The 12967-nt window shown below is 36.0% G+C and overlaps 2 protein-coding genes across 2 annotated transcripts; one reads left to right on the forward strand and one right to left on the reverse strand.

The window, feature by feature from the left end:
* The first annotated feature begins 1397 nt into the window (after positions 1-1397).
* On the forward strand, positions 1398-3471 carry LOC106296984 (cyclic dof factor 5-like). Its single transcript, XM_013733252.1, has 2 exons — positions 1398-1725; positions 2285-3471. The coding sequence occupies exons 1-2, from the start codon at positions 1555-1557 to the stop codon at positions 3269-3271; spliced, it is 1158 nt and encodes a 385-aa protein (XP_013588706.1). The 5' UTR covers positions 1398-1554; the 3' UTR covers positions 3272-3471.
* Positions 3472-7539: 4068 nt separating this feature from the next.
* LOC106299194 (transcription factor MYB75) lies at positions 7540-8869 on the reverse strand. Its single transcript, XM_013735323.1, has 3 exons — positions 8464-8869; positions 8019-8390; positions 7540-7912 (listed from the first exon to the last, which is right to left on the reverse strand). Exons 1-3 carry the CDS (start codon positions 8780-8782, stop codon positions 7707-7709), a joined length of 897 nt encoding a protein of 298 aa, XP_013590777.1. The 5' UTR covers positions 8783-8869; the 3' UTR covers positions 7540-7706.
* Between the last annotated feature and the right edge of the window lie 4098 nt (positions 8870-12967).

The raw sequence follows: 12967 nt of genomic DNA on the forward strand, positions 1-12967 counted from the left end.
TATGTCCAAAAACGCATCGATCGATCACTAGTTCGTCGGAATTTCCTCCGAATATTCCGACGGATTGATGTTTCCTCGGAATTCCGTCGGTATATTCCGAGGAAATTCCGAGGAAACCCAAATTTTGGGTTTCCTCGGGAAATTTCGAGGATTTCATTTTCCGTCGGAATGTCCGTCAGAATACCGATGTTTTCTTGTAGTGAAAGGCCGGCGGACAACAAATAAGTCCCCGGAAAGGATAACCCACAAATGGGAGACACAATGGAATAAGAAAAAAACGTGAAACAACATTCATAACTAGTACAAACCTAAAAACAGATCAATTTAATTCCAACACCTCAAGGAACAGACATGTAAGAGACGTGAACGAGATTTCTTTGAACTAAGACAAATCGATTAAAGCAAACTTAGTCAATCCTTCGGTTTGCGAATCCTCCTATAGTGAATAGCATATGCAATTAGAGACCAAAGCTTCAAACCACCAGCTAGCCAGAACCATTTTATTGTTCTTGAGCTTTCAACTGGAGACGGCGATGTCGGAGAACGACTTGAAACGCCTAAAAGAAGCAAGACGAAAGGGAAGATCTCGATCAGACCTTATAGTAGATGACAAGGAGCGAAACAGAACACCGCCAGATTCAACCACTCTCGAGAGATCGAGAAGAAAGAAGATCAAAGACCAGAGGTGAACCAAAGAGTCTCGGAATCTACATGCAAGTGTTTCAATTGGTCACTGGAATTAGGACAAAAGAAGATCTGAATATAATAAGATCAAGAGCAAGGTAGACTAGTTAATGCATGCGCCGAAACTACGGATGATCAACAAACCCTTTCGATTCCCCAGAAATGACTTACTTTAGATGGAGATCTAGAAATAAATCAACCCATCAAGAAGAAAAAGCGAGAAAAGAAAGATCAAACCCATAGCACACCAAGAGAAAACAAAAAAATTAAACCCGACTCCGGCTCTGAATGAGCAGCCGGAGTCGGAGAAACCGGCGAGATCTGTTTGTGAAGGTTAGAGAGAAGGCAGAGGTTTGAAGAGAGAGAGAGACTGTAATTATATTTTTACAACCAAGCAGTCAATACATCTGACTTTTACCATTTGCTTAGGTTTCTCTTTTTCAATGCATTTACGTCATTAATTTTTTTTCAGACACAATTTTTTAAATAAATAATTAATATTTATATAAATATTCTGAAAATGCTTTTTTTTTTGTGTTAACCAGACACCAAGAACCAAGTGTTTCTCTTTTTCATTAAATAATAAAGAAATCCGACGTGGCAAATCTTTATAGCGGCACTAGAACGGGGAATCAAAAAGAGCGTGAAAAAGATCTTTAAAAGCCCACTTTGTAAAACAACATGTGGCTCTCGAAATTTCACAGGTCTCTCTCTCTTTCCTACGCACTATCGGTCATTTAATACCAAACCTCAGCCCCTTGTATTCTCTTCATATTGTCTTTTTTATTCCTCAATCTGATTAAAAAACAGAGAAAACGATTCAAGACCAACCATATTTCTAGAGGAGCTGGATCTCTTAAGTTGAAAAAGATGTCTAAATCTAGAGATATAAAGTTGTTTGGTACGACAATTACATCTCTCTCAGCTGTGAATCATTATGATCCGTCGCCGTTGTCCGCAGCTCATGGTGGTTCCGACCAGAGCAAGGAAGCTTCTTCGTCTTCCTCGTCTTCTTGTTCTCCCTCTATCAGACCAGACAGGGTATGTCACGCGAGTTCTTGTCCTTTTTTCTCTCTTCTGTTCTGTGTTAAATAACTTATAACGAACTGAGATTTGAATCAAGTTTCGTTAGGTCAACTTGAAAAGTTTTATAGGCAAAATTTAGAGATCATAGGATCAACTGACACTTGGAGCGGATTTATTATTACACGTAGTTGTTTCGGACATAGGAATCAGAACTGGTTTTGGGCATAGAACCAAGTGAAATATTCGTTAAAGGCAGCTTAAATATAAACATAAGCAACCAATTTATTTTTAAAAGTTTACCCAAATCCTTGCTATTGTTTAGTCTTCAAAATATTTGGGTTGGATTAGGAGTACGGATTTCTCGGCTCGGAACTTGTTGATTATTAAAAATATATACTGAGCCTGGCTAACCTGGTGGGGGTTCAAGAGTAGCAAATTTAACGGTCACCATTTTTACCATGCATCCATTACTAATAAAAGACAAGAATTGGTTATTTGCTTGACTTTTTTATAACCCTAACACATGGCTATTGGCTATTGCTAAACCCTAATCAAAATTCTGCAAAACTTTCAGGTTCTCGCTGCCAAAAATGGGCAAGAAAATAGCAGATTCAAGGATCCTTACACATTATCCCATCTTAACGAACCGCCAAAAGCAGCATCTGAGATTTTACCACCAATAAGCTCCAAGACTAACACCGATCAACAGAGCGAGCTCACAACAACAAGTACATCAGCAGCTGATAAACCAACAACTCTCAAGAAACCGAACAAGATACTTCCATGTCCGAGGTGCGAAAGCGCAAACACCAAATTCTGTTACTACAACAACTACAACGTGAGCCAGCCACGTTACTTCTGCAGGAACTGTCAGAGGTACTGGACTGCTGGTGGATCCATGAGAAACGTCCCCGTTGGCTCTGGCCGCCGCAAGAACAAAGGATGGCCTTCTTCGAACCATTACTTGCAGGTCACTTCTGAGGACTATGAGAATAACAACAACTTGGGAACGATCCTCAGTTTCGGTTCTTCAGAATCCTCGGTTACAGAGACTGGTAAGCATCAGCCAGGAGATACAAAGATAACCGCTGATTCAGCTTCTCAAGAACAAAGAACCCGTCAAGGGTTTCTTCCTCCGCAAGTAATCTTTCCGAATAATTCTTCCCCTTGGCCTTACCAATGGAGTCCAACTGGTCCTAATGCTAATTTTTACCCTATACCTTTCTACTGGGGCTGCACGGTTCCTGTATGGCCTACCTCAGAGACTCCACCATGTTTAGGGAAACGATCAAGGGATCAAACTGAAGGAGGAATGAAAGATGCTACTACTATAACAAGAGCAAGAGTGGTTTCAGAAACTATTAGCATTAGCGAAGCTACTAAGAGCACGGTGTGGTCGCCAAAACCAGAGAGAAAAACAGAAGGATTCAGTCTGTTCAATGGATTTGAGACAAAGGGTAGTAACAGAAGAAGCTTGGTCCCTGAAACGTCTATCAATATACAAGCAAACCCTGCAGCGATGTCTAGATCTATGAACTTCAGGGAGAACATGCAACAATAATCAAGCACTGATATAGTATACATAGATAAAAATATTCATGAATTCTGAGAGATTTGATTAAGCTAATTGTTACCTTGCGAAAGAAGGTAAAGCTGTGTAGATCATTTGTTGTTTCAAACTAAGACCAGATATAATATGTTGGGGTTGTAAATATTTCTCTCCATTGTTGTGTTGAAGTTGCAACATATATTGTTTTTGCCCATTATCTCCCTTATCTATCTGCCACGTTGGGGAAGAACACACGAACTTACAATTACGTTTTTGCCCATTGTTCCACCAAATAATTTATATACCTAACGTCTCGACCCCTCTGGTTACTAATGCATGAGAGAACACAAAGGTTTTAGATCATCAGAGCATCATTATTGGGAGGTTAAAAGTTAAAAATTAAAAGTTAAGAGTCAGGTTCTTATATTCCGATAAGAACCCCACCTTAAGAATCTTCCAATAATTATGCTCTTAGCTTGTAACTATATTGTACTTAGTGTAAATGGGTTAACTTAGATTAAGATAAGAGATAAGGAAAAATGGAATACGAAACCAAAGAAAAAGAACAAAGCAGAGCATCTTTCACTTTCATTCTTGTATTAAGAACAACAAAAAAAAACAAAACAATAATCCAACCCCTACTAACACCGAAAAAGCCTAAAAAGAGCATAAAGTCTGATTTTCTGAAATAATAATAATAATTCTCACTTTTTCAATGTCCCTTTCCTTTCTTTTTCATATTCACTAGTATTATTGCAAATCTCTTTACTAGTATTCATTTTTGTATGCTATGTTCTTTAATTTCACTCCACTTTTAAGTGTGATATGGTTAAAACAGCTAATGGTACAAAACAAAGTACGAACTTCCCATTAATCAAGAGCTCTGTTTTGACCTCTTCATAAGCTGTATGAACTCTCTAAATGCTGCATACACATACAAACAAAATTACACATTTTATTTGGAAATCTGTAAATTGACAATCTCACAATTATTTTGACACTAAAGATAATGCAATTGACATTTTAAAGGCTTTTTATTTTAAAATTAAATTAAAAGTACATTGCAGTGGTAGGAATCTGGTATGGGCGTTTGACTATCTATTTGGATTCGGTTCAATTTTTTTTTCAGATTCTAGATTTTTGTATTTTACATATATAATAGATCAGTTTAGTTTATATTTTTGTGAACTCGGTGGGATTTGAGTGAATATTTACATCATAATTATGGGTTCGGTTCGGATTCAAATATATATATATTTGAGTAGATCCGATTGGGTTCAAGCTTATACAATATTAATGCATTAATCCCTTAGAGCAACCTTAACGCTCAGAACCTCACTTTGGCTTCTAAAAAAACAATTAAAAAGAATATTTTAATAAATTTTGTTTAAATAATTAAATTATATTTATTTTAAAAAATCAAAGCAATTTAAAGTAGACATATGAAATTTGAGTATGAGATGAGTTTCTTAGAAGCTCTTTATTGAGGATCATTTCTCAGTTTCTCTTTCCTTTTTTAATTTTATACCTACGAAAAAAGGAAATATGGAAACTTTTACGAAAATGAAAAAAAGGAAATTTAACTCTATCTTTTCTCTATGGATTTCCAACGTTAAAACCCCTCAACTAAGTTTGTTTTGGGTAAAAACCCTCAAACTAAATATTTAATGAAAGAACCCTTAAACTAACGTTATTTAATGAATTAAACCCTAACAGGTCATAATTACCATTACTACTAGTAAATATTTAATTTAGGAGTTTCTACATTAAGTAAACATAGTTGAGGGGTTTTACCATTAAAAATTTTAAAAACAAAAAAAATCAAAATTTTATAATATTATTTAAAAATTAGTAATTTTTTTTTGACAACATAAGCGAGAACTAAGTAACTGGACCGCGTGATTCAGAAAGCCAAACCGAAAGTATTGAATCGATATATAACATAGCTGAAGGAGAACTCCTCGCACCACTTGCAAGCTTGTCCGCCATAGTATTTTGTGCTCTTAGAATATTTTTGATCCGGAAGTTAGGGAAGAAAGTCTTACTGCGTCTAAATTCTTTATATAATTTTTGTTATATTTTTTCGGTTTTTACATATTTAATTTATACATATATAATGTTGATGTTAAAAACACATCAAATTCATATATTTACAAAAAAAAAAAAAATGCTAATTTTGAAAATTCAAGTTACTAATTTTTAGATAATATTATAAAATTTTGATTTTTTTTATATTTTTAATGGTAAAACTCATCAACTATGTTTACTTAATGTAGAAACCCCTAAACTAAAGATTGGTAGTATTGGTAATTATGACCTGTTATGGTTTACTTCATTAAATAAAGTTAGTTTAGGAGTTTTTACGTTAAATACTTAGTTTGAAGGTTTTTACCCAAAACAAACATAGTTGAGGGGTTTTAACGTTAAAAATCCTTTAATTTTTATCTTTATGTATAATCTGTAGAAATTCTATGAAAACTCCTTGTTGGAGTTGCTCTTAAAAGCATAATGACGTATACAGCTATATAGTATCTTTCTTTAAATATATATATAGTATCAGGAAATAAACTAAATGATTAGTACAAAAATAATGAGTAGATGGAGAAGGAGACATTGGGTTGATGAGATGCATAAGTTAGCTAGTGATACACTAAAATTGGATCTTTATCTACTGTCAAGTTAATAGTGTAGTTGTAATATCTTTAGATTCAATTCCAGAGGATCAGTTCACACTTTATCTTTATGGGATCAAAATTTAGCTAAAACGAAGTGGGGTTTTTTAAAGAAATAAATATCGTAAAGAACATGTAACTAGATTAGGTTGTTTCGGATTGATTTTAAGGCGCTAGTCTAGGGTTTCTTCTTCAGGTATGGAAATCGCAAGCCAAGCAATTATTCAAGTTCAGTTTATAACAAGTCTAAACTCGGATCACTCAGGTTGAATCAACCCACTATCGTGGTATTGATTCCTTTGCAAATTGGCCTTGATGCCTAAACTCTTGTTTGGATCAAGACATGATAGCAACCTTTAGAGATCAAGTCCGATAGGTTCACAATGCACCCTAATATCTACTCTCGCTGACTAGGGATGCAAGGCTCATTCAAATCATATCAAGTTATCAATTAACGGCTAGCTAAATTGATTAATCCTAATTCATGCACTAAGTGATCAGTTTGATGCAAGCAGTAAGAACATATATGAATGTTGACAATCTTAAGATAACTTATTTAAGCTTCAGCTCACGATTCCAAACCCTATAACCCTAAACTAACTCCGTCACTACTCAGACATAACACAATAACAGAGAAGCATGATTTCTGAATAATACTGCATATAATAGATAATAGAAATCAGAGGGTTCATGATAATCTTCTCTATGAGATAGATGGGGCCGTCTCCCTTACAAGTAGAAAATCGTCAAAATCAAAGCTCTCGGGTCTTTTCTTGCGTAAAAACTAAGGTAGGTATAAAATAATAGATATGAAACTATATATATAAGAGCCACAGGCGGCTATTGGAAAGAAATAGGAAATCTATGGCAAATCCCGAAATATTTGGAAACTTCCTCTTTTTTTTTATCTCTGTCGCTGGAGCAGGCACTCAGGCTGCTCCGGTCGGCTGTTCCGCGCGAAAGACTCCAAATCATACTTTTCTCTCTCATTTTCCTCTAACTGGTTCATTTCTCATCCAATTCTAGACCTGTTATGACTCGGAAGGGACTAAAAAGACTCGATAAAACCTTGAAAACTATTAGTAAAACATATGTATAATGTGCCAAAAACACAATATATCAGCTAGCATAAGAATCAATGAAAGGAGAAAAGGATTTTGCTTGGAGGGAACGAAAAAAATGCAATGGTGTGAGAATAATTAAGAATAGATGTTTGGACACTTTTTGTTGCACAATCTGAGGCTGTGAGCCTGAATCTTGCAAGTTGTGTGACCTCATCAATATCGCATGGTATTGTTAATTTTCTGCATACTCGATCCAAATAAATACAAACGTACATTATTCTCTTTAACTTGACTTCTCTATCTCAGATCTCTCTGTTACTTTCCTTTTTGTCGCTTCTTAGTTCCACATCATCGTCCCTTCTTTAACATATGCCACCTTCCCCTTCATATACGAAACATGTTGTTACTCTCACTCCACATTAATGATGGAATGCAACATTTTCTTATAAGTTACAGAGCTAGTTAGAACTATAAAGTGGTACATGTTTATAATTCAAATCATCTTTTCTTTTGAAAGTGAGACAATTTGGCATAAGCATTAAATCACCAAAGAGTGGTACGTGCGTAACAAACACGGCTTTAAGAATGTTGCATGGGACTAGTTAAGGACAAAATTAATCAATTAATTAACGCGACAAAACTACATTGAATAGACTTGGATCATCTTATACTTTTGCTAACTAACCTAATCTCTCTTGTTCATGATGATGATCACACTGTCCCCAAACCAAGAAAATCGAAAAAGTGTGGTTTCTTCTGCTCATTCATGCCCTCACCAAGCATCTCACACTTCTCGGTTTGGTTTAAAAAATCGAATGTAGTAGCCTCTCGTGTCCGTGCAGAGTGGTCGTCGTCCACCATCATTTGGTTTTCAAGCATTCCCAGCATCAACGGGCTCTCATTTCCATGAGCATAGCCTATAAACGTTACAAAACAAAAGGAATATATACAAAAACGCATGCACTTTAGGATACCCAAATTTCAAACAAAACCAAATTAAGGAAATAGAGGACAATCTCAAACCTGGGAAGCAAGGAATTGGTAACATAAGGTGGTTCTTGTCATTACTAACAAGGTGGATCGTATCTGACCTAGAAGGATCAAAATCATTGCAAGAGTACTGAGGATTAGGGTTAACGAGTGGCTTAAGAGGAATCACCGTCTTCCTCCTGCGGTAAACAGAAGATTGTTCTCTAAACTTGCGAGCCATTATAACATGCCAATGGTTCTTCACAGAATTATCAGTCCTTCCCGGGAAAAACCTTGCTATCATCGCCCATTTGTTACCATAAAGATTATGAGCTTGCATTAGCCTCTGCTCTTCTTCCTCACTAAAGGCTCTCCTGTTTATCCTGGGGTCTAGTTGGTTAAACCATCTAAGCCTACAACTTTTCCCTGCTTAACAGTAACACCAAAAACATCAAGAGCTTAAATCTTGAGAAGCTAATAAAGAGAGTATTTTACTTACCGGATCTTCCTTGGAGCTTTTCGGCGATGAGGTTCCAGTTTTGTGGGCCGTCGAGGGCGACTAGTTTCTTCAGCTTAGCATCTTCAGCCGGTCTCCAATGTCCTCTCACCACCGAAGCTTTTGACGAGTGTCTAAAGCTTCCACAGACTCTTGTCTCTTTCTTGCTCCGCTTACCGTAATTACTTTGATTAGGGTCTTTAATCTCTTCTTCTCTATGACTTGCATAGGAGTGACCACTATGCTGATAGTTGCTAATGTCTAAAGAGAAATAGCCACATGAGGCAGTCTGATCCATCCAACGGCGATGGTCTTCCGACATCACAATGTTGTTGTTGGTTAGTGATGAGGTTATCTGGAAGAAGAAGAAGACAGGAACCGAGGTGTAATGGAGAGAAATGACACGTCAGCAGGCTGTATCTCCATCCTCATTGGAGGAAAAGATGTGGTGATATTAAATACTATTTCTTACTATTTGATATTTGTGTATACGTACGGCTGTAACCTATGTGCGTGTATGTATATGTTGTGACCGTGTTTGCTGACAAAATGTTAAGTTAGGCAACTGTTAAAAAGTTTATGGACTATCACGAACTGATTTGATAGCTGATGCAGATTCCTAATTTCCTATATAATCAAATCTGCATCACGAACTGATTTGATAGCTTATTAATTAAATAAAGTGTTAAAAAATTCTAGCTTTTTAATTTAATGTAATGTGTACATAATATTATCTATTGTTTTAAGTTATAAGCAAAGCAATTATCCAGAAAAAAAAAAGTTTAGCAAACATGTATAACAAAATCTTCATTAGAAATTGATAAAACGTCGTCAAAATATTTTAAACATCGTTAAAAACTGACCAAAAATGTGAAACCGTGACGAGATGAGGTAGCCCGCTTTGTAAGGATTTTGGGGGCCAATTGTCATGCTCACGGGTTCGACGCCAGGTGAAGGCGAACTGCCCATCCATGTTACCCACACGGATATGGGCCTATGCTTTAGGGCTCATTTGAATGCCCGGAAAGAGGATCTATCCGTGGGCTGCACATCCCATTGGGGATTAGCTCCGGGGGTCTGGAACACCCCCGGGTAAAAAAAAAAATGTGAAACCGTAAAGAGATTGAAAGTAAGATGTGTTTGCCTGTTTCGGAAAGTGAAAGAGATACGGAAAGTTGTTAAACATCCGTAAACCGCTTTTTAGCTCAACTTTGCTATCGTTTTGGTTGTCTCTAACGAAACCTCAATGTTACGTACTAGTACCTAGTACCTACTATGATTGCTTGCTGCTCAAAATGTATTGTAAACCAACATGGTTAATTGACTGACCCATTATTCTGATCTCTAATTTATTTAAACTGTAGTCAATGTAGAAAACGGTTAGTTTCATCTCACGTGTGAGGAGCAAGAAAGAGACACTTAGAAGAAACATAAGCTCGTTCTCTTTATGGTCTCTCCACTTTCTTTTTCCCGGCTTCTATGGATCTTTGTTTTTCACTTTTTTTTTCTTTTCCAAATTTCACTTAAATGCCACTGACAATGACAATATACATTGATTTGTTTCCATGGCTCCATAAAGAAAGTGGGAATACTATTAAGGGTGAAACTAAACATATGAAGTAGTCACAACTAACTGGTCACATGTGATTTGACTCTTCTGTCTCTTCTAACCACGATCACTTTTCTCAAACACACTTCACCTATCCTTTCACTAAACTCTCCACATTACTCGCTCTCTCTTCAATTCAAAACCCTATCTCTTACTTGGCGGATCTCTTCATAACATGAATGTGATTTTATTTTTCAACATGTGCATGTGATTATGTTCAGAATAATAAAGGCCGGTTTTCTATTAGAGATCACTTCACGAATTTCAAATTTCCACTTTGGATTTAACTGGTAAAATTTTAAAAAATAATAGAAGGGAAAACGAATAAGAAAAAAAAAAGAATAACAAAATAATAAAAATGAATGGGAATGGGAATTATTGTTCTTTTCTTTCCTAAATTTGGTGAATAATTTTGTTCTACACAAAAATGAAATAAGAAAGAATTGGAAAAGAAAAAAATATTCTTTATAAATAATGTATACACTGATAGAATGTTTGGTTTCATTACTCGATTCTGAATTTGTATAGTTTAACAAGCCTTTGTTGAAAAAAGAACATAATCTAATGTTTTTCCTCATTTCCTTAGTCACCATTTGATTTACACTAATTACCCAAACATTGCATATATGCAAGTCGCTGCATAAATTCTTGTGAAAAACAAAGTCGCTGCAATAAATAATTTTGCAAGGGATCGGTTAGAGCACCTCTGTAACAATAGATAATTAATTTTTTTTTTTTTTGGAATAGTTAAGGACTCTAATCACAAATGTTGCTCCAATGGTGTTATCCGTTATGGAATCCTTAAAAAAAAAATTAATAAATTTGTAAAACATTTAAATTTAAAATTTTTATTTATTGAAATGACTAAATGTAAACATACAATAATTAAACATTTCCATCATTACCAAACTTGTTCCAAATATTTTGAATTAAATCATATTTTAATTGTTCATGTATATGCGGGTCACGAACTTGACTCCGTATGTCAAGCATAGTACGGAGATTTGAAGGCTTGGGAGTATATGACATATCCACCTGTGAACTTCTACTCGAGTCTCATTCTTCAAACTCTGATGTATCATACTGAGTGTATCCATTGCGTTCATTTTCTACTATCATATTGTGCAGAATGATACATGTTCGCATGACCATCGCTATTTGTCTCTTGTCCCGCAAAATAGCCGGGTTTTTCACTATTGCAAATCGAGCTTGCAATACTCTAAAAGCACGCTCCACATCTTTTCAGGTTGATTCTTGAACTTTAGCAAATAACTGTGCTTCAGGACTTTGAGGGTTTGAGATAGATTGGATAAATGTCGTCTGTGAGGTAGTACGGCAAATCATACTGGTGTCCGTTGACCACGTACTGTACCCTTGGAGCTCGACCTTGTAAAACGTCATCAAAAACAGGAGACCGATCGAGGACGTTAATATTGTTTAAGGTACCTAGATGACCAAAACAATCGTGCCATATCCAAAGATCTTGTGAAACTATAGCCTCCAAGACAATTGTTGGCTTTCCTGATCCACGTGTAACCTGTCATTTCCAAGCGGTTGGGCAATTTTTCACTCCCAATGCATACAGTCGATGCTTCCTATCATCCCAGGAAAGCCGCGTATCTCTCCAATATCGAGTAGTCGTTGAAGATCCTCTGGAGTGGGTCTTCGTAGATACTCATCTCCAAATAACTGTATTACGCCTTCTGTGAAATTGGTTAAACACGAAAGTGTTGTGCATTCACCAAGTCGGAGATATTCGTCAACGGCATCAACTGCACAGCCATAAGCATGCATACGAAGAGCTGCCGTACACTTTTGTAGTGGAGATAGACCTAACCTTCCGACAACATCTCTCCTTTGTTGAAAGAATGGAACATTTTCTGAGAGACGATCGACAATATGCATGAATACTGCCTTGTTCATGCGGAAACGCCGTCTGAATAAATGAGCCGGAAATGTCGGATCTTCACTGAAGTAGTCACTCCATAGACGGGTATGGCCCTCTTCGCGGTTTCGTTCGACATATGCACGTTTGCTCTGTTTCTTTGTTCGGTTCTCCACGATGTTGTTGTATGTATCTTCAAAACATTCATCGAAAGCCGCTTTGAATCTTTGATCGAATGCATCTCCCATATTTGGCTATAATTCCTTCAAAATTGATTTATCAAGAAAAACTTTTTAGAACTATAACAAATACAACCTCCATCTTTTATGTTCTGATAAATACAAAGAACAAAGAATATTTCGATGCATGTCTTCTCTTGTATTTATTCCATAAGAAGAAAATACTTTGTGCTTATTATTGCTGAATGTATTATTATGTACGAATTACGATAAATAAATGCTATCTGAGTTTATCATTTTATGGCGATATTCAGTACAAATGTTGTATGAGTGGTCTAGCTAGATGCAGCGGCTAGATATTTTGTATAGCGGCCAAGCGTGATGACTATGAAAAGTGAAAACACGAGTTTGATTATAATGCTAGAAGATACAAAAGTTGCTTCAAGTTCAAGTTCAAGGAAATCTCATACAAGTCCAAGATTACCAAAGTAGAGAAGAAACAGAGAGTTTACAGTAGTAGAGTTACACGTTCCAGAGGTACTAGAGATACAAGTTTTGAAGGTAGTAGAAGAAGAGTAGTAGAGTTACAAAGCCGAGACAACAAACATAGTTATAAAGCCAAGAAAGGGCAACAGAGTACCCGTGACTTGGTTCACATGAAAACAGTAGTAGAAACAAACAAAGCACAAAGAAACAAACCAAAATACATCAGCTTTTGTCTTCAGTACTCACATGGTCTTGTACTTCACCTGAAACAGGGAAAATGAGATTTGTAAGCAAAGTAAAAAGATAAGTAAACATCACTAAAGTTAGCGTTAAAAAAACCATATATTA

Source organism: Brassica oleracea, chromosome C6, assembly GCF_000695525.1.
Source record: "Brassica oleracea var. oleracea cultivar TO1000 chromosome C6, BOL, whole genome shotgun sequence".
Taxonomy (NCBI): Eukaryota; Viridiplantae; Streptophyta; class Magnoliopsida; order Brassicales; family Brassicaceae; genus Brassica; species Brassica oleracea.